Source organism: Pristis pectinata, chromosome 4 (assembly GCF_009764475.1).
Source record: "Pristis pectinata isolate sPriPec2 chromosome 4, sPriPec2.1.pri, whole genome shotgun sequence".
Lineage (NCBI taxonomy): Eukaryota > Metazoa > Chordata > Chondrichthyes > Rhinopristiformes > Pristidae > Pristis > Pristis pectinata.
This window is the reverse complement of record NC_067408.1, coordinates 33,081,328-33,102,215: the sequence shown is the minus strand read 5'-3', so window position 1 is coordinate 33,102,215 and position 20,888 is coordinate 33,081,328. Positions and strand designations below refer to the sequence as shown.

General features: G+C 37.4%; 1 protein-coding gene across 3 annotated transcripts in view; it reads right to left on the bottom strand.

Annotated features, from left to right (window-relative positions):
- Nucleotides 1-20,888, bottom strand: part of slc23a1 (solute carrier family 23 member 1) — an 85,302-nt gene that overhangs the window by 49,368 nt on the left and 15,046 nt on the right. The window contains exon 2 of one of the 3 annotated variants that reach the window (XM_052013780.1): nucleotides 1,848-1,931. The exons of 1 other annotated variant lie outside the window; for it this stretch is intronic. In XM_052013780.1, the coding sequence (XP_051869740.1) occupies nucleotides 1,848-1,931 (84 nt within the window). Of the gene's footprint in view, nucleotides 1-960; nucleotides 1,007-1,847; nucleotides 1,932-20,888 lie in introns of those variants that run through there. One more of the 3 variants, XM_052013782.1, reaches the window with a different exon arrangement.

The following is a 20,888-nucleotide window of genomic DNA, read 5'->3' as shown; positions in this document are numbered from 1 at the left end:
ATCTGCAAGGCAGAAGTGGTCAAGGCCGTTATGGAATACTTTCCACTTGCCTGGCTGAGTTCAGCACCTTAAGTTCTCAAGCAGCTGAACACCATCCAAGACTAAGCAGCCTGCTTGATTGACACCCCATCTACTGCCCTAAACATTCATCCCCTCAATCACTGGTACACAATGGCCGGAGAGTAGCTAAAAAATGCACTGCAGTTATTCACCCAGCATACTTTGAGAGGAAGTCTACCATCAGAAGGACCAGGGCAGCAGGAGCACAAGGACAACCACCTGCAGGTTCCCCAAGTCGGTTACCCATGTGACTTGGAATCATCATCACGTCTGAATCCTGGAATTCCCTACCCAATAACACTGTGGTTGTACCTTTACCAGAAAGAGTGGTCCAATTCAAGATAACAACTCACCACCACCTCTTAAGAGCAATTAAGGATGGAGAACAAATGCTGGCCTTGTCAGTGATGCCTACCAACAGGAAAAAAAAGGAATAAATGATAAAAAGATCTTTGTACCCTACATTAGATAAGTGCCAAGGCTTCAAAGGGCACACATGAAGAATAGATCTTGGACTTCTATTGTGGTTAGAGAAATCAGGGTTATTGGGATTTCCCCCGCCACAAAATTGGCAGTGGTTGAGAAATGTCATTAGGGCTTTCATATCAATTATTGAGGGAGGAGGAAGAATTTGGAAGACTGAAGTATTTAGTTGTCTGCCCAAAAATACAACTGCCTTGCTCAATTGCACTTTGGTCAAACAATTACATTGGCATATACTGCCCACAAAGTAACGTGCTCTACATCCCCTCTTCCCCCACATCCCTGGAGTCCAAGACTGAGGCAGTGACTCTGTTCCTTCCTAGGTTCTCACTCAGCCAGTAGACTCTTGCTGTTCAGCAACACCAAACAAAAAACTCTCAGCAATGCAAAATCAATGGATGGTCAGGGACCACTCACCAGTATGAAGGCTGAGAGATCTCACTCTCAGAGATATGGAGAGGGATCAGTGAGGCATCCATTTCAGTGGCAAATGGGAGAAGTCAGAAGGTTGTTTGTTCAGCAATCGCCAATGTGCTCTGCTAGTCCACCCACCTTCCAACAATGCTAAATGCCTGCCAATCATAGAAGTAACTTAAAAAGTTTTTGCCAGTACAGCTGTGTAAATTTCTTACCAGTACAACAATATTGAAAGCATAGCTTTGGTCTATTTCCTACTCAGATACCGTACCAGCCTACGTGCACCTCTTCTGTGTGTGGGCCAAACAATATTCACAGTATTTTGACAGGAAGGAGGATTATGCCCCTTTATTTGGTTCCAAAATGGTAATTAAAATGTTGAAAATCTGAAATAAAATAGAAAATGCTGGAAACATTCAGCAGGTTAAGTTGCATTTATGGAGAGAGCAACAGTCAACATTTCAGGTCAATAAAATGTAATTGTCCCAAGATGTTAACTGTTTTCCTCACTACATATAGTGCCTGACCTACCAAATAATGATCAGCAATTTTCATTTCCTCCATCTACTCAAAAATTCTTAAATAGTTCATAGCCCTTAATCTTATTAACAAAAAAAACTAAAAGGGCAAATGAGGGAAAACATCTTCAGAGTTGTCTGGATGCATTAACTTGCTTAAGGAACCTTTACTAAAAGGCTATTGGACATGTACCTGGAAAATGTTTAATTTTCAGCTTCATAGAAAAATGGCTGGCTGTGGGACTTAGATTGCACTGGCAAAGAGCCAAATAAAAAGGAGTTTGGCACAAAATGCTCAGTGGCTGCCTCCAAAGCTGTAAGATTTTATGTTCTATCAGAACCCGAATATCAATCAAGTTTGGAACTTACCTTGTCACTTTGGTTTTGAAATCTTGCATCCGCAGTCATGTTGTTCTCAGACAGCTCTTCATAACAGAGGCCTGGAATGCTATTCTGGCTCAGGGAATTTGAACATTACTTAGATATGATATCAGAAGATGGAGTACAAAGAGCAGACAAATGTTGACACACAGATTTCTTATATTATGTGACTGCAGTACAATAAACATACTTGCAATATTTTCCAACTTTAAAACAAACTTCTTATCCAATAAAACAAATGTTACATTTTCCATAACAATTCATTCCAATAATGTATCTGGAAAGCAAATCCTAAAAGGATGAGCCATTATTGTCTGCTTTGGAATATACCCTCCAGTTTCCTCCAACATTCCAAAGACATACGGGTTAGGAAGTTGTGGGCATGCTATGGTGGCACTGGAGGTGTGGTGACACTTGCGGGCTGCCTGCAGAACACTACGCAAAAGATGCATTTCACTGTGTTTTGATGTACATGTGACTAATAAAGATATCTTAACTTAAATGCACTTAAGTTGCATAGAGTTGGTCATTAAATATGTTGTTTGCTTTTCAAACTTCATTGTATCATTTATAAAAGGTACCAAAGTTTTAAAGAGCAATGCAAATTCATGAAAATATGATACAGCATTAGTCATGCACTTCGCTGTTCAAGGAAAAGCGGAGGTTAGAAGAAACATAGTTTTCAAAAGTCAATAGACATTCAGCTCTTTCTCTATCAAGAGCTCAGTTCTGTTCCAAGTTACACAAGCTTATGAAATTTTAAAGCTTTTCTACTTGTGCCGGTGGTGGTCTACAATTCTTAATGATGGACAACATTTATAACTCTCAACTCGAAGACTCTCAAGGTAGAGATACATAGCCACACACACACAGTAACCCAGGTTCATCATCCCTATGTGATAGTATCATAAGTTATAATTTGTAACTGTTCAGATTTGCCTCCAGTGGTTAGATAATTAAGGAATGAAATTGAAGAAAAACCATTAAATAAATTTCAGTTGCCTTTTTGCTAAGTTACTGCAAATCCAGAAAACACATTGAAAATATTTAAGTCAGGCAGCATGTAGGACAAAAGTTTTCTACTCAATCATCTGAAGCGTTAGCTTTATTTCTCTCTCCACAGGTTTGCCCTACCTCAAGTACTTCCAATATGTATTCTGCAAGTGCTGCCTTTATTAGCAATGGAGGGTGTACATGATGCAAAATTTATGACTGTAATAAATTCTCCTTGTCCTAATATTTTGCAAGTTCAACTAGACCCACTATTGTTACATTATGTAATTATATTAAATACAGCTCTGAACATTTGTTGGTATCTAACCATACAATTATTGGGAAGCTTGAAATGCCAATTAAAACCACAATTCAATGCTCAGCCCCCTCTCCTAGGTCCATTTTGTTGGATAAAATTTCTGTAACTGGCTTCCAAAACAAACTAACAATAAATATACTGAAGTATATGGTTTTCCCAGCACATTACAGAATTAATAAGGAATTAGAATCCAACTTGATATTTTATAGGAAACAAAAAGAATTAATCTGCATTCAAGAAAACTGATGTTTCTTTCAAATTCATTCATAAGACATGATCATTGCTACTAAGGCCAGCAATTTTATATCTATCCCCAATTGCCCTTAAGGCATCAGTGAGCCAATATTCTTGAACTACTGAAACTATCATGCCCTACTGCTGTTGGGCATGGAGTTCTGAGATTTTGACTTAGCAACAATGATGATTTGCCGATGTAGTTCCAAATCAGAGTGGTGTACAACCTTGTGTGTGTCAGTGCTCTCGTCCATCTGTTGCCCTGGTCCTCCCGAGTGGTAGAGGTCACAGTATGGCAAGATGCTGTGGTTTATCCATTGTGCACAGGAAGGCAAGGGAGTGAATGTAATTTTGGATATGGGCATGTGTTTAGAAGTTCATCCCTGACTGATTGTGCTAATCATTAGCAGCAATGTTATGTTCGGTACAAGCGTTACTTAACATTTAAACAAATTAGTGAAGTAATTTTAAAAAGAACTGAAAACCTGGGAAAAAAAATCTTTAAAAATACATATTTAATTCTGTCTTCAGAAGTCACAGGAGAAATCCAGGGATCGTAACCTGCTGGATTATGGTCAAGGATTGCAATTTCCTAGGATTCAGTAATTTACAGTAAAAGCAAACAAAAATGATCACTTCAAATTCTACTTTACAAACATTTCATTACATTGTTTCAAATAAGTTTCCTACAACTGCCTGCTTTTGTCAAGAATTGCAAAAACTAATCCAATTTAAAATGCAGCAGAAGATGAAGTAGGTTACCTTTAAAGCGTCCCTCATTCTGGTCTCCGAGAACTGAGCCCCTTTAACAAGTTGCATACAAGAGAAACTCTGTAACAATGCTGCATTTCATTCCATTTTGGAAAAAAACGCATTCTTCCTCTGCTGGTTAAAAATAATCTTTTAGTTGAACTGCTGAACTTTAACCAACAGTTCATCATACATTAGCTCAAACCAAAAAGTGTTAAGGTTTAAGGCAAAAGTATTTAAAGTTTTCAATCCCAATGGAAGTAAACTGACATCCCAAAATTATCTTGCACCTATTAGCAAGTAGTGTATTAACCATGGCAGAGGCACACAAGTGAACTATATTAAATTACACCACCTCAGCTGGTTGATTTGATTTATTCTCACCATACACATCTGCAAAACAAAGACCACTTAAAGCATCCCCAGCCAATGCAAATCAAGCAGTTGTCAGGGTATTGTAATGGAGTCATTGTGAGTGGTCATGATCATTAAACACAAGATACCAAAAAGGAGAAACGGGATATCTAGAAAATAAACACACCCATAACTTGCTAGAAAATGCTATAGCATAAAGGTCGTATACAATCAAAGAGAATAGAGTTGTCAAAACAGTAAATATAAAATAAAGTCTGGAGTATTGTGTACATTGTTAGTCTCCTTATTCAATGAAGTATATACTTAAAAAGGGAGAGCAGTGAAGATGCACTAGACTAGTTTCAGGGATGGTGGGTTTGCCATGAAGGAGAGGTTGAATAGATTGGCTTGTGTCATATGGAGTTCAGTGGAATGAGGGGTGATCTCAGGGAAGTCAAAAGTCTCTTACTACGCTCAGCAGGCTGGTTGCCAGGAAGGTGTTTTATTGGCTGAGGAATCCATAACTAGGGGTCACAGTCTCAGAATAAGGGATAGGCCTTACAAGGACAGAGTTGAGATGAAATGAAATTTCTTCATGCAGATGGTGGAGAATCCTGAAAATTCTCTACCCTGAAGGGCTGTGGAGGTTTAGTTTCATTTGAAGCAGAGATCAATAGACTTCCAGATATTAGGAAAGTCATGGGATATGGGAATAACATAGGCAAATGGCATTGAAGTGGAAGATCAGTCATGATATTGATGAACAGGGGTCAAATGGCCTACTCCTGCTTTCATTTCTTATGTTTTATGTTAAAGCAGTTTCAAAACCACATCAGTAGACTAGGTCAAAATGACCTACTTTCAGCCAATTTAAGAATATCTGGCCAAATAGCACATGCTCAGTGATCAATTTGTTGGGAAAAGAAGCCAAGTCTCATGCCTCATCCAGATCACACATTAACCTAACCAGGGACCCATGACATCTAAATTTTGGAATCACCTGGCACGATCATTATTGCCTCAACTCTCAGAAATGTTTCTTTTTCTAAACAAAGGGAAACAGTCTCCATCAGGAAATCATGTTCTCAACACCAGTGCTATTAGGACTCAGCTTGATAGACAGAAATGTCCTTCTTTTTGACCACCTTGGAGTGGTTATGAAGGATAACTGGCATGATGTTCCCCCCCCCCCCCCCCACCGCCAAAGACTGACCCACTCTTGCTCCATTCCATCCCATTTTAATACTCAAACCATCAGTTTCCTGGTGCTTTTCAGATCTACGTGAATGCAGCTGAGTATCTGCAATTATATTAAAATTCCAGCAGGAAATTTGAGTTTTCTTTAATAGTTGCTCATTGTTTCTGGTACCTTTTCCAATTGAAAACTTACTACAGAGTTTAGTATTATTACCTATGACCCTGTTCAAGTTTTAGAACCTTTTACATACAAATGGTGCTTGCTTATGGATTTCTATGTGAAAGAATGGAATAGAACAGGGTTCATCAGGCACAATACAACTACGTCCAGCAAGCAAGACTATGTTGACCTCAGCTATGAGCCAAGCTTCAAGGGAACAACACAGAAACTTTCATAATCGCTACCTGGACCATAGTTCTTTTGATTAAGAGTTATCCACATTTATAAGAATTACTACAAGCTTCAACATATGTCAAGGTCACTTAAGCTGAAAGCAGACCATATCTGAAAGAGTATCAATCAACTAGCTGTGGTGCTGCATCAAACAAATAACTGGTGAACTATACGACTGGTTATTTCATAAGTTCTCTGAACTTTGTTCTTCAGCATGAGGGGACAATGTACTGAGATTTCAGTGAAACAAACTTTCCCCAAGTACAAGGATTCATCAACTGCACATACGTTGCTATAATATGTTCTATCCAAAAAAATGCCAGTTAACAGAACTTTTTCTGAAAAAACTTGAAAATCAATGACCAATACCCAAAATGTAAATATTTCCTGACATCCTGATAAACTGCCATGATTCCTTCATACTGAAGGCAGACTACAGAAAATGTTGTACAAGAATACACTCGCAGCTACAAAACACCAGCAAGAAGAACTGTAAGATTCAAGTACTACCTGTAACTTACAAAAAAGGATCCCCACCTTCCTCTTCATGGAAAACATTTGCACCCAAACAATTGCATTTAAACATAAAACTGCAGGCAAAAAAACAGGCTCAATGCCTTTTTAAAAAAAATATCCTACAAAGTCAATATATCCAAGATGGAATCTTAAGTAGCTAAGTGCAGCTATGTGTGTTTGATGCCACTAATGACATGTGCATCCAGCAAGATGCACAGTAGACAAACCATAACCAATTATGTCCAGCACTGATTTGACACATTTCCATTTTGGAAACTCTTGCTCTCCAGCCTCTTATCCTGACACCCCCAAATGCTACAAACAGATTAGCCTGAAATTACTGGCCATGTGCTCCTAACCCACACCATATATTTCATCTCTTCTTGGGTGCAATCTTCTGCCAAATGGAGTGCCGGGGTCACCTTAGAATGGATAGCCTGCTGCACTCAGAGCAGCTTTGACAGCCATCAAGGCCCAACCTGGAGCCTCCCAGTGCCGCCAATTATCACTTATCAGTTCCACTAAATGTTTTGAAAGAAAATAACAAAATTGTTTCAAATACTTTACACACAAGAAATAACCTCCAAAACCAACTTTATTAGATAATAAAAATATTGACCTCCCCCCCCCCCCCATGGCAACTGGTGTCTCCTTTTCATTTTAATGTGGCCTCCTATGCTTGCACCAAATTTTAATCCTAATACAAACTTACTGGACAAAATTTCCCAGCCTGAGAGTTAGTAAACAGTGCATTGTCATGCTGCTTTAGGGGACTCCACAAGGTGATATCGCACAGGGAAAGGTGGTGGCAGCAGGGTAGAAAGATATCGCCAGTACAGAGACTGCTTTTGGATAAGGATACAGTAGAAGGACTTGCATGTGCCAGCAGAACAGTACAAGCTGTTGTTATCAGGTGAGAGGAGGTTGCAGAAGGTGATTGAGGATCAATACAGACTTCATTGTCACCAACAACCAAGACCTCTGGGCTTCAAAGTTGTCAGTGAAATCTGCCATCCACAGCAGCCATGACTCCGACCTCACAGTATGCCATGGACTATGTTGCCCGCGGATGGACTTCTTCCAAACGGCTGCTGCTGATAGAGGACACATTTTTCAGGTTGCGGTACAACGTTCCATACTGGACATCATTGAGGCACCCAAAGCAAAGAGTAAACTTGATCTCTATTTCTTGCAAAAGAAAGCCAGAGAGGGTGATCAGAAGGATTACAGGTCCATCATGTGATTCAGGGTGACCTGACTTGCAGGGTCGTTCTTTCATGAATGCATGTTTAGTAAGATTTTCTTATGGGAATATGGCACCCACTGATTGTACGCACATCTTGTGTGGGCAGAGAACTCTGAAAGGATTATAGACTCCATCCCATTGATGAAGCTGATGGGTGACTGCAGGCAGCACATCAAGCAGGTAAGTAGCCCACATCTTAGAAGAAATCACAATGTGCACATTTTCTGGCAGTGCTCTGTACCAGCTGTATCTCAACCATGATTAAAACTAGGAATACTCTCCTGACTGACTGAGTTTAGTAACAGAGTTCACATTTCAGGTTGACAGTCTTTCACGAGAAACAGAATAGAGCACGTTTTTAAGTTGCAAATGTATGTGGAGGAGAAGTGGAGAGAACAAAAGGGGATGTCTGTGCAGTTCTCTATGCCAGCTACATTTCAACCACCATGGCAAACAATTCTTGTCTACAACCCATGCACATGTGCAATGAAGCACAGTGTTGCCTTAGGAAATCTTAGAAAGCAGAATATCAGCATTCCTAAACAAATCTGCAGCATGAGCAATCCTGAAGGAGTTCTGTAGAATTCAGCTGAATAGATCACAATCTGCTGTGACATGCTGCCATGGTGAGAGAACACCCTTCCCGCCAGTTATCAGCCAAGGAACTGTTAAGCAGGGTTGCAATAAGGAGAAGGCATAGGAAAAGGGTTGCCCAGCCACCTTTTTTGAATGGGTTCTTTATGATTAAAAAAAGAGCAATGCAGCTAACTTTGACCCCAAATTTGCCTGATCAAAGTCCCAGAGCTCCTCTTTTCTATCTTACTGACAATCACCATCTATCCCCAAAAGCAAAAAATTAAAAAAACAAAATCAAAGCAAAGTGCATTCAAACAAGCTCACACACTCAAGTCACACATGTGCATCCACTCAGTGCCTTGCCTGTCCTAGTAAGCCTACAAGGCACTTCCTTATTGACTGCTGACTTTGTGAAGAGAACAGCTGATAATTTGACAGAGCAGATGAATAAAACTTTTCCAGCTGAATGAAGCAGTAACTATTTGACACAGACTTGAGTATAATTGGCAAAGGAATCAGGGTAGAGAGGTGAAACATATTTTTAAATATGGTGTTAAGAATGTACACTGAAAGTGTGATGGAACAATTCAGTAGTAACTCTCAAAAGGGAATTGGATGTACACTTGAAAAGGAGAAGATGCAGGACTAAAGACTGGAATTGTTGAAGGATTGCAAGTGACTTCAGCAATCTTGATGTTTATTCACAAAATCATTGTTACACAGCACACAAATGGACCCTTTAGCCCACCTCATCCCTGCTGATCAGAGTACCCGTCTGCACTGATCCCATTTTTCCCTCTTTAATCTCCATCATTTCCCCAAGTATGGATAAGTTAATATAGCTAGTTAGTCTACCAACCAGCACATTTGAGATGTTGGATGAAACTGGAGCACCCGGTAGAAACTGAGACCGTCACAGAGAGAATATGCAAACATCACACAGATGCCACCCAAAGTCATGATCAAACCTGGGTCTTTAGATTTTTAAAGGCAGCAGTGTCAACCACTGCACCACTGTGTTTAAATAGTAATATTTAATTGTTGGAGGACTGTCAACATAGGTAAAGTTAAAATTCAATAGAAAACAAAGAGAAATAGAAAAGTAATAATGAGCATTAACATGTACTCATTCTAGTTCAAAAATAATTATAAAGGACATAATTTAATACATTATTCCCCATTAGCAAAACACTACTTGGAACCAAGACTTTTAATTGAGCTAAAAAAAATATCCTCAGGCTGCCCAGGGGGCACTCACAAATGCTGGCCATTGAATAATCTATGAAAAGGAATGTTTTACCAATGTTCTGATTCAGAACATGCTTCAAAAGTCCTTTGTTCACCTTTGAACAAGTTGTTATCCTCGTTCAACTCACTTCATTGAGCAGATGCTCCACATCATTACTCCCATATGACAGAACAAGACAATTTAGAATTCCATTTGCCTTTTCTCCATCCTGTTCCACAAGGGGAAGACTATCCAAAACATTCCACCCTAAATATTGTTACAATTGATAAAGAGAACATTTGATCGCACAGTGCAATCCTTAAAATTGTGCGCATACCACTTTACACAAGACATGCTTCTATACCGCCTTTCATAAATAGCAAGATAAGAAACTGCCCAGATTCTGGTTCAAACTGGTTGCAATTCTCCTGGCTCTGTTACCAAGCTACAGTGCTCTCACTCTCCAGGGTTAGTAGCACATCCTTGGTAGCAGTGGGCCTTACATTCATGGTAAGGAAATGATTAGAGCAGGTTCTTAGGGATGGGATTTAATCACATTTGGAAAAGCATGGACCTATTAGGAATAGTCAGCATGGCTTTGTGCATAGTAGGTCATGTCTTACGAACCTGACTGACTTTTTTTTTGAGAAGGTGATGAAGATTATTGAATGAGGGTAGGTTAGTGGATGTTGTACACATGGACTTTGGTAAAGCATTCAACAAGGTCCCTCATGGTAGGCTGATCCAGAGATTAAGGCACATGGGATTCATGGTGACTTGGTAGATTGGTTTCAAAACTGGCTTGGCCATAGAAGAGAGACAGTAGCGGTGGAGATCTGTGACCAGTGGTGTTCTGCACAAATCAGTGCAGGGAACTGTATTTCTGATACTGAGGAAGATTGTCAAAGGATACAGCAGGATGTAGACCAGTTGGAAATGTGAGCAGAGGAATAGCAGATGGAATTTAGTCCAGACAGTTATGAGGTATTGCACCTTGGGAGGTCAAATGCAAGAGGAATCTATACAGTAAGTGGCAAAACCATTAGGAGATTTGATGTACAGAGGAATCTGGGGGTGCAAGTCCATAGCTCCCCAAAAGTGGCAACACAAATAGACAAGGTGGTAAAGGCAGCAGACAGCATACTTGCCTTCATTGGTCAGGGTGTTGAGCATAAAAGTCAGGAAGTCATGTTGCAGCTGTATAAAACTTTGGTCAGGCCTCGTTTGGAGTTTTGTGTGCATTTCTAGTCGCCACATTCCAAGGAGGACATGTAGGCTTTGGAGAGGGTCCCAAAGGGGTTCACCGGGATGTTGTTGCCTGAATTAGAGCATTAGCTACAAAGAGAGGTTGGGCAAACTTGGATTGTTCTCTCTCTGGAGTGTTGGAGGCTGAGGGGACACCTGATAGAAGTATATTAAATTTATGAGAGGTATGGATAGGGTAGATGGAGTCTTCTTTCTACCAGAGTGGAAATGTCAAATACTAGAGGGTATAGCTTTAAGGCAAGAGGAGGAAAGTTTAAAAGACATTTACAAAATGAGTTTTTTTTAAAATTATACAGAGAGAAGTAGTGGAAGCAGATATGAAAGCAACATTTACAAGGCATTTTAAACAGGTACATGAACAGGCAGGGAATGGTGGTGGGGAGGGGAGGGGTTGGATAAATAGATCATGTGCAGGCAGATACGATTAGTTTAATTTGGCATCATGGTCGGCACAGACATTGTGGGCTAAAGGGCCTGTTCCTGTGTTGTACGGTTCTATATACTGCCACACTTGAATCCACATGTACTTCCTAAAATGGCACCATTTCCTGTGATGTGGGAATCTCCATTGTGTACGATTTACAATATGGCAAGTGTCAAGCTATGATAAGCACAGATTTGGGCATTATCCTTTAATCAAAGTAGTGACAGATTATAGACCACCTAATATAATAATCTTCTTCTGACTTGCTTCTGTTGCCCTCCTCCACTTTTTTTTTGCTATTGTTTTCAGTAGCCTTTGTCTTTTGCTGGGAGTGGGATGGGGGGTGGGGAGTGTTTTTTGTTGTTCAGTACTCTGCACAGGATCCCTTGCACTGAGTACTGCAGAAGATCAAGGTTTTCATTGTGGACTTCCACTGATAAAGGTAGCATTCTTCAGCAGATCCTTGGCCGCCTTCATAAAGTTTGCTGCCTCATTTTCCACAGAGTAACAGAAGGGCAACGTTATCCAGGTAAATTACAAATTTCTCTGGTGCTGTGTTAATTCCAACTGGTTAATGAGATCTTGTGCTTAAGTTCCCCATGTCAGAATCCATTTTCATCCAGCACACTGAATATTCTTAGTCTGCTAAAGTCCAGGAAAATACCTCTATTGACTTCATAGGTTAATAGATCCTTTTCAGCGCTCCATTGATATATTCTTAGCTTGCCAGTTAATTTTTCAACAAATAAGGCATGTCAACTGGGACTACATCCCTGCCTTAGGTCAGGCACTCTAACTTAGCTTTAAGTTTCTCATTGACAGCCACTGGAATAACTTTGTTGTGTGTACTACTGGCTGCTTATAGAAAGAAAATGCCATTTGCCTTCATGTTTCCTGCTCCATAAAGGATATGTGCATATGCAAATACGAGTTGCATGAATGAAGTCATTGCTTCTGTTGGTACAATGACGATACTGTTGTGGTACACATTTAATCAGCCACGTCAACTACACTACTTCTAAATATAGAACTGACATTGTTTTGATCGACTGCAATGAAATCCACATCTTAATTTTTGATTCTTTGTATACGCCATCTTCAGACAGCAGCTCCAAGCTAGCTCCAGTCCAGTTTTCTTGTACTAGATGTTATCATTGCATTGGCACCAGCATCTTGGTGTCAATACATTTACCCTCGCTCTATCCCAGATTTTCTCCACAACTTTAAAAATTAAATGTTTTAAATTTCCTAATTCTGATGAAAGGTCATTGAGATGTAAAGCTAACACTGCTCCTCTCTCCACAGATGCTCACCTGCTGATTATTTCTGCATTTTTTTATGTTAGGTTTCAAACTGTTTTGGGCTATTCTGTTACATTTAGCAGGTATTCCTTCCGTCATGTTCTCTCTGTGGAACCAATTCTTCCTGCTTTCCCTCACCAAATCTACATTGTGCACATTTAAAAAAAATAAAATCAAAAATGGCAACTTCCCACTTGCTGCATTTTGTCCCACACTTCACTGCATGAGCTGCCATCAGTTGGGCATTCAACATTCTAGCATGCACTTTTTTTTAAAGAGTTACTTCATTCTGGGTCTGTTTGCTTTTGTTGGATTATTTGTGGAATCTGGGAGTCCTATGACTAATTTCCTCAAATCCAGTAAACTTGTTAAATGCCAACAGCTTTCTATCCATTAAGTGTCAAAAAGGATTTTCCTTTTTGATGCATGAACCTGCAATAGGCAAAATATATAATTTGTAGGCAAATTGCAACATGCTTTTAACATCATAAATAATGCATTATTCAGGGTCTCATGGTATGGTACAATTCTTTTCCCTTGTGACCAAGCAGATACAAGAACATCTTCTGTTTGATCTGGAGGAAGAAACAATCTGCTGGAAGAACTCAGTGGGTCAAACACCATCTATGGGAGGAAAGGAATCGGTTTCGATCTGAAATTTTGACAATTCCTTTCCTCCCACAGATGCTGCTTGATCCACTGAACTCTTCCAGTAAATTGTTTGTTGCTCCAGACTCCAGCATCTGTAGTCACTTGGGTCTCTTCTGTTTGTTCTGAGTTCTTTCATAGCCAGCTCAGCATGGTGCACAAGCTCTATTTGTTTCCCTCATTTAGAAAGATTACTTGCCAAAAAATCCAACAGTTTGGGAATCCTATTTGTTCATTTACTCATCCAATTGAATCACACAGTTCAATCTCACAGCAGACATCCATGTTATTTTAATGATGGCAGCAGTGGGTACGCCACAGTGTTTGGTATTGTTAATTCAGGTATGCTGACAAGTTTCATCATACCTCAATATCACCATCTCTCACTCACTCATCAAGATCCTTCAGGGGTGGAGAGGAAAGAGTAAATCACCAGTTTAAAACTGACAAAATGCTTTTTAATGCAAATGTAGAATCAAACTGAATTTCTACTCTGTGTCTCCTACCTCTCAGGCAGAACAAACACACACACTTGTTTACTGTCAAATCACCATTGCAAATTAACTAACAAGTCAAATCTCATTTTCATCAAACGTTAAAAAGTTAAAAACTTCTCACCCCTTTTGATCCAAACATTTCTTTCCTTTGAAAGAAATCAATCCTCATTCAATATTTTAAACCAGGTTGCATATTTTGATTCTTCTTCACAATGTGTGGTTTAGGAGAAACATTCTCGCATTTCATAATCAGCTCTGTGGAATTGTTGACATTAGTTCAGCACAACCACAAACCCAGCTAGCTGAATCCAAATCCCCTCCCCTCTATGCTTTCTCACTTGATGTTCAGATGCTTTGTTTTTTGCCTTCTCTAAAACTGGAAGTCATGCAGCTAAGAACAAATGGAATGCTTCAAACTTGTCTAAGTTTTTGGGAGCATGTTTCAAAAGTAAGTCTCTCTTGCAATTGTCAAGATACTTTGAGTAAAAAGCCAAATCCTCATCAATTGCCCAATGCTGGCAATGCCAATGATAAATTCCGCTGCCATACACTATTTTCTGATAAATTTAAACAGAATGATATTGTTCACTTTGATCTCATTTTCATCAGAAATCTAATGAGGGGCATCACTTTTGTGGCTCAGGCTTTCTTTAGCTTACAGGGAATAGTGGGGTCATTTATTCCATAACCAAGAAAACATTGATCCAATGAAAGCAAAATATTTCATTTGTCACCTGGATCAATCAGCTGCAAAAGTGAAGTAAGCACATGCATTAGAGATTATTCTAAAATGAAGCACGTTATGGGAGAAAACTTCAAAGACTTCATATGGCTTACGTAAATGATCAAGAAATAAACAGCTATATGTCTGAATTCTTGTCATATCCAGCTCCTCTTTGAATTCTTTTACCTCTTCCTGTTGATGAGCCTCCTGTACAGTAAGGTTAACCCTTTACATACCATATGTTTTTAGTCTATTAAAATGGATGAGATGATTAATTTTGTTTCCTGGAATATGAACGGTTTAAATAATCCAATTAAGAGCAACAAGGTCTTTAAAGTTTATCATAGACTGAATGCTCAGATCAGTTTTTTGTGCAGGAGACTCATATGAGAGAGGATAATCAACACTTTTTTAAGATTTTGGAGGGGTCAACAGTTCCATTCTAATTCACAAGCAAGGGTGAAAGGAGTCTCTGCTTTTATAGACTCCTCAGTTTCATTTGTTCATCATGAGATAATTTCAGACCCGAATGGTAGATTTTTATTAATTACTGGCTTACTTCATAATAAAAAATTTATTATGGTTAACGTCTATGCACCTAATGTTGATCATCCTGAATTTTTTAAACATTTATTTGCATCTTTTCCTAATTTAAATGAATATACTTTGATTATGGGTGGAGATTTAAACTGCTGTTTAAATCCTCCAATGGCTAGATCTGTGTTGATTCCTGCACTTCCAAACAAATCTGCTGTCTTTATTAATTCCTATTTAGTCGATTCCGGAATTTTAGATGTTTGGAGATTTCTACACCCATATGATAAAGAATTTTCATTTTTTTCTCATGTTTATCATTACTTGAGGATTGATTTTTTTTTCACCAATGCTAGATTAGCTCCATTTATTATTGACTGTAAACATGATGCAATTGCCATTTCTGATCACGCGCTGTTGAAATTATCAATTAAATTAGCAGATGTACCCTCTGGCGTCAGACAATGGAAATTCAATCCTTCTCTATTGCAAGATTTAGACTTTGTCCAATTTATTAAAGAACAGATTTCATTTTTCTTTTTAACTAACTTTACTGAAGAAATTTCCAGTGGGATAATATGAGATACTTTTAAAGCATATATCCGCAGTCAAATTATTTCCTATTCTGCTGGATTGAAAAAATGAACTAATAATGAAATACGTATATTGGTTTATAAGATTAAAGAAATCGATAAAAAATACTCTGATGCTCCTAATTTAGAGCTCTAAAGAAAGAGAACAGCAATTACAACATAGTTTACTATTAACATCTCCAATTGAAAATCTTTTGAAATGAATAAATTGAAAATTACTTAAAACCAGAAGTCAGTTTTATATACATTGTGACAAATCTGGTAGATTGTTTGCCAATCAGCTGAAAGCTGCTTCAACTAAACGTCAGATTATTAAAATTCGTAAACCAGATGGTAACTATACTGTGGACCATGAACAAATTAATAAATCTTTTCAAGAATTTTATACTTCTTTATACCAGTCAGAATTCCCTGAGGATTCTACATTAATGCATGAATTTTTAAGGGACCTGAAGACTCTGAAATTATCATGTAATGAACGTTCAATATTAGATGCACCCATTTCGGAGGAAGAAATAAAGAAAGCAATTTTTTTTTAATCAATTCGGGTAAAACACCCGGTCCTGATGGGTATACAGTTGAATTTTTTAAATCCTTGTCTGATCTTCTTTCTCCCTGGTTAGGAAAAATTTTTAAAGATGCCCTATCAGTGGGTAAACTACCACAATCCTTTTATGAAGCTACTATCTCTTTAATTCTTAAAAAGGATAAAGATCCCACTGAATGTGCATCTTATAGACCCACTTCTTTATTAAATTTGGATTCCAAAATATTGGCTTCTAGATTGGAAAAGGTTCTTCCACAAATTATCTCTGATGACCAGACAGGATTTATCCAGTATCATTATTTGCATTTTAACATTAGGAGGTTAATGAATATTATATATACCCCCTCATCTAAAATTCCAGAATGTGTTATCTCATTAAATGCTGAAAAGGCGTTTAATAGAATCGAATGGGAATATTTATTTAATACACTTGAGAAACTTAATTTTTGTCCCAATTTTATATCTGCGATCAAATTGATTTATCATACACCTATGACTTCAATACTTACTAATAATCAGAGATCCCCTCTGTTCAGGCTTTTTTGAGGTACTGGACAGAGTTGCCCTCTAAGTCCTTTATTATTTGATATTGCTTTGGAACCCTTGGCAATTGCCCTTTGGGATTCTTTTAACTTATTTGGTATCACTTGTGGACAGGGGATTCATAAAGTATCTCTATATGCAGATGACTTGTTACTTTATATTTCTAACCTGGAGGAATCCATCCCTGCAGTATTAAAACTGCTTGCTCAGTTTAGTGTTTTTTTCTGGTTATAGATTAAATCTTAATAGGAGTGAACTCTTTCCATTAAATATGCAAACCCCAATTTACAGGAAATTACCATTTAGATTAGTAACAGACCATTTTATGTATTTGGGTGTTAAAATTACCAAGAAGCATAAGGACCTGTTTAAAGTTAACTTGTTACCTTTAATTGATCACGTTAAACAATTATTTACGAAATGGTCCCCATTATCTCGATCATTGATAGGCCGAATTAATGCGGTTAAGATGAATATTTTACCAAAATTTCTATATCTATTTCAGGCGATTCCAACTTTCATCCCAAAATTTTTTTGACACTATTGATTCTAAAATTCTTTCATATATATGGAAGAATATAAACCCATGGTTAAGTAAGAAATATTTACAAAAATTACAAAAGGATGATGGCATGGCTTTGCCTAACCTTAGATTATATTACTGGGCAATTAATATCAGATATTTAATTTTTTGGGCACAAGATTTAGATGTAATTCAATGTCCCAAATGGGTATACCTCGAGTATGAATCGGTGCAAGGATTTTCATTAGTTTCTATTTTAGGAGCCTCACTCCCTTTTGCACTTACTAAATTGAGTAACATATGACTAACCCAATAGTTAAACATACAATACGAATATGGTTTCAATTCCATAAATTCTTTGGATTGAATAAATTTAATTTATCAAGCCTCATTCAATCTAATTTTTTCTTTCAACCATCCAGAACGACTCAGCTTTTTCTTTATGGAAAATGAAGGGAATAACAAGTTTCCATGATTTATTCATTGATAACTGTTTTTTATCTTTTGAACAGTTGTCTAATAAATACAATTTGCCTAGATCACACTTTTTTCAATACTTACAGATTAGAAATTTTTTAAAGGTTACTATGCCTTCTTTTCCGACTCCACATAAAATTGAAATTACGGAAAAAATTTAAGGCTTTAATCCCTATCAGAAGGGCTTGATAGCAATAATTTATGATCTAATTATGAAAATACGTCCAGAGACGCTTGATAAAATTAAGAATGAATGGGAAAGAGAATTCCAGTTACTTTTACCACAGAGATATGAAAGAAAATTCTTCAATTAGTTAATACGTCTTCAATGTGTGCCAGACACTCTTTGATACAATTTAAGGTGGTTCACAGGACCCATATGTCGAAGGACAAGTTAGCCCATTTTTATCACTATATAAATCATATATGTGATAGATGTAATTCGGAGGTGGCTTCCCTGACACATATGTTTTGGTCCTGTCCTCTTTTGGAAAAATATTGGAAAGACATTTTTAACATTATTTCAACTGTATTGAATATTGATTTACAACCTCACCCAATCACTACAATTTTTGGGCTACCAACAATGGAATCTGGCCACTTATCTGCTGCTGCTTGTTGTATGATCGCCTTTGTTACATTAATGGCCAAGCGATCCATTTTGTTTAAATGGAAGGATCCAATACCTTCCACTACTTTTCAATGGTTTTCTCAAACTATATCATGTTCAAACTTAGAAAAAATTAGGAGTGCACTGTTGATTCTTCGCTTAAATTTGAGGAAGTTTGGAATCCATTCATTCAATATTTTCATATGATATAGATCCCTTTTCAATAATCTTTGAACTTAGAGGAGCGGAGTTGATGACTTAATAATGCTCTTTGTTCATCGAGAAATATCAGTCCAGTTTTGTTTTCTTTTGAATTTTTTTTATTTCGTTTCATTTTATTACTTATAATTTTTTTCGATGTGGGTTTTTTCTATATTATAAATCTTTTTCTTCCTCTTTTTGATTTTTGTTGTAATATGTTCATTTACTAAGAAACCGTGGGGCCTAGAATATAATTTTTTATCCTTTATGACTATATATGTCATGGTTGTCCTCCCAATCTCTTTGTATTACATGTATAATTATCGATGTTATAGGTATTAGTCTGTATTAATTTGAAAATTAATAAAGCGATTGAAAAAGAAAGAAATAAACAGCTTTGTCAAAACTGCATGTTTAGCGGCAAGTGCACGTCTTAACTTTGGAGGTTGTTTGACAAGTATTGGCTCCGAGTCCTCTGACACATTGACAAGATTCTGATCCACATACTCAATTCACTCCATGCTCTTGCTGTTCCTGTAATCTCCTTCAGCCCAACCATCTTTAGAATGCCACATTCTTTATCTCCTCCTTATGCATTCTACATTCTCTCCAGTCGCTATTGGTGGTAGTGCATTCAATATTTTTACACCCAAATGCACCCCCCCCCCACCCACTCTAGAATTTCTCCTTAAACTATTCTCTTGCCTCAAACTAACCTCTCAGGATTTTAGTCACATCTTTCTCTCAGTTAATTTTTGTCTGATGCTACTGTAAACCCCCTTAGGATAATGTTCTGGTGTTTTAAAATGCTGCAAGAAAAAAATCCTGTGCCAGGTTGATAGATTCAAAATTAATTCCAAGGTGCTATTAGTTGCAGCAGTCAGTTTAAATTTTTCAGCAAGACAGATCTGTAAAATCAAAAGAATACTTGAGGCAGTGACCTCATTTCAAAAAAAAGAGTAGATAAATAGGCATGAGGAAAGGAAATATAGTTGTGTGGGTTTTAGACTGCTCTCACAAGCAGTGAAAAAAAATATATTATACATATATATACATAATATATACAGAGCAGACTAATTTTAACCTTTCTGGGAAGGAAATAAAGATATTTTTACATCTTGCCCAATTTTACTTTTCATTAAAGCAAGACTGATTGCACCAAGCCTTGCATATTCAAATTGCACATTTTGATCCCACAACATCAAGCTAAATGGTATCCTTATGTGATGCAACGTCTATTGTTTAAATGGAATCTGCTGTATAATATGCACACAAGTCATAGCAACATAACTCAGTCTGATTTTGTAAGTCCATATTGTTACATTAAATTGCTGATTATTTCATCGCTTCATCTCAAAAGGCATTTAATTTGAGTCCACAAGAAACTTTTCAATATAAATTGATACTATTTTATTCCAGGTATTATCTTCACAGTAGATTCCATTGGCCACAAACTAGAGAAATGTTTACTGAGTCAAATCGAGTTGCTAGAAAACACCATTGTGATGACTCTTTAATGTGATCATATATCAGTCACTAAAAAATGTTATGCTTCTGTACATCTACAAAACCTATAATGATTTGCCCCCAAAGTTGTAATATACTGGAATCTATATAGCAATTACAGATACTCAAATCTCATTTCAATAAATATCCTTAGTATTCCAATCACTCAGAACATGCCCTGTCTTTCCCAGTGTCCTTAAACTGTGAAACAATCAATGAATTACTTCTAAAGGAAATTCATTTTCCAATCTAAATTAGGTAAATAAGGCAATTAGTTTTAATATGATTGGATCTCTAAAGCAGCAGAAGGCACAAAGAGTTAATCCATTTTTGAGAAAAGGATAACTTCAAAATACCATCCATCCTCCTTCAAATAATGCCAAACAAGCAGATGGACAGGAGCCTTGCTTTACCATCTCTTCCAAAAATGGTATCACCAACAACGCAAGATGGTATTCTTACTGCATTGAATCATGAGATGCCAGGTGGCAAGTTTTTGAACTAACTATTAACGAAAAGTTTAGTTATTGCGTGGAGATGTGATCTTTTAAAAAAAACACTATTGCCAGAGCTACATCGAGAATGCAGAAGTTCTAATTGTTTATTTACTTCTACAAAATGATTAATATTAACAGTTTCCATAATCTGAGCAGCATATGGTTGATTTAAACAATTCATAGGTAAGCAGCAGCTCCACTGCTCAACCTACTGATATAACTGAAACATTAAAGTGAGAGCACTGATTTATTGAGCAAGATGCCAAGTCCACCATTGGCTTGAGTTGCTTCCCATTGCCTAGTATTGGAATCTTATTGGAAAAAAATAAAC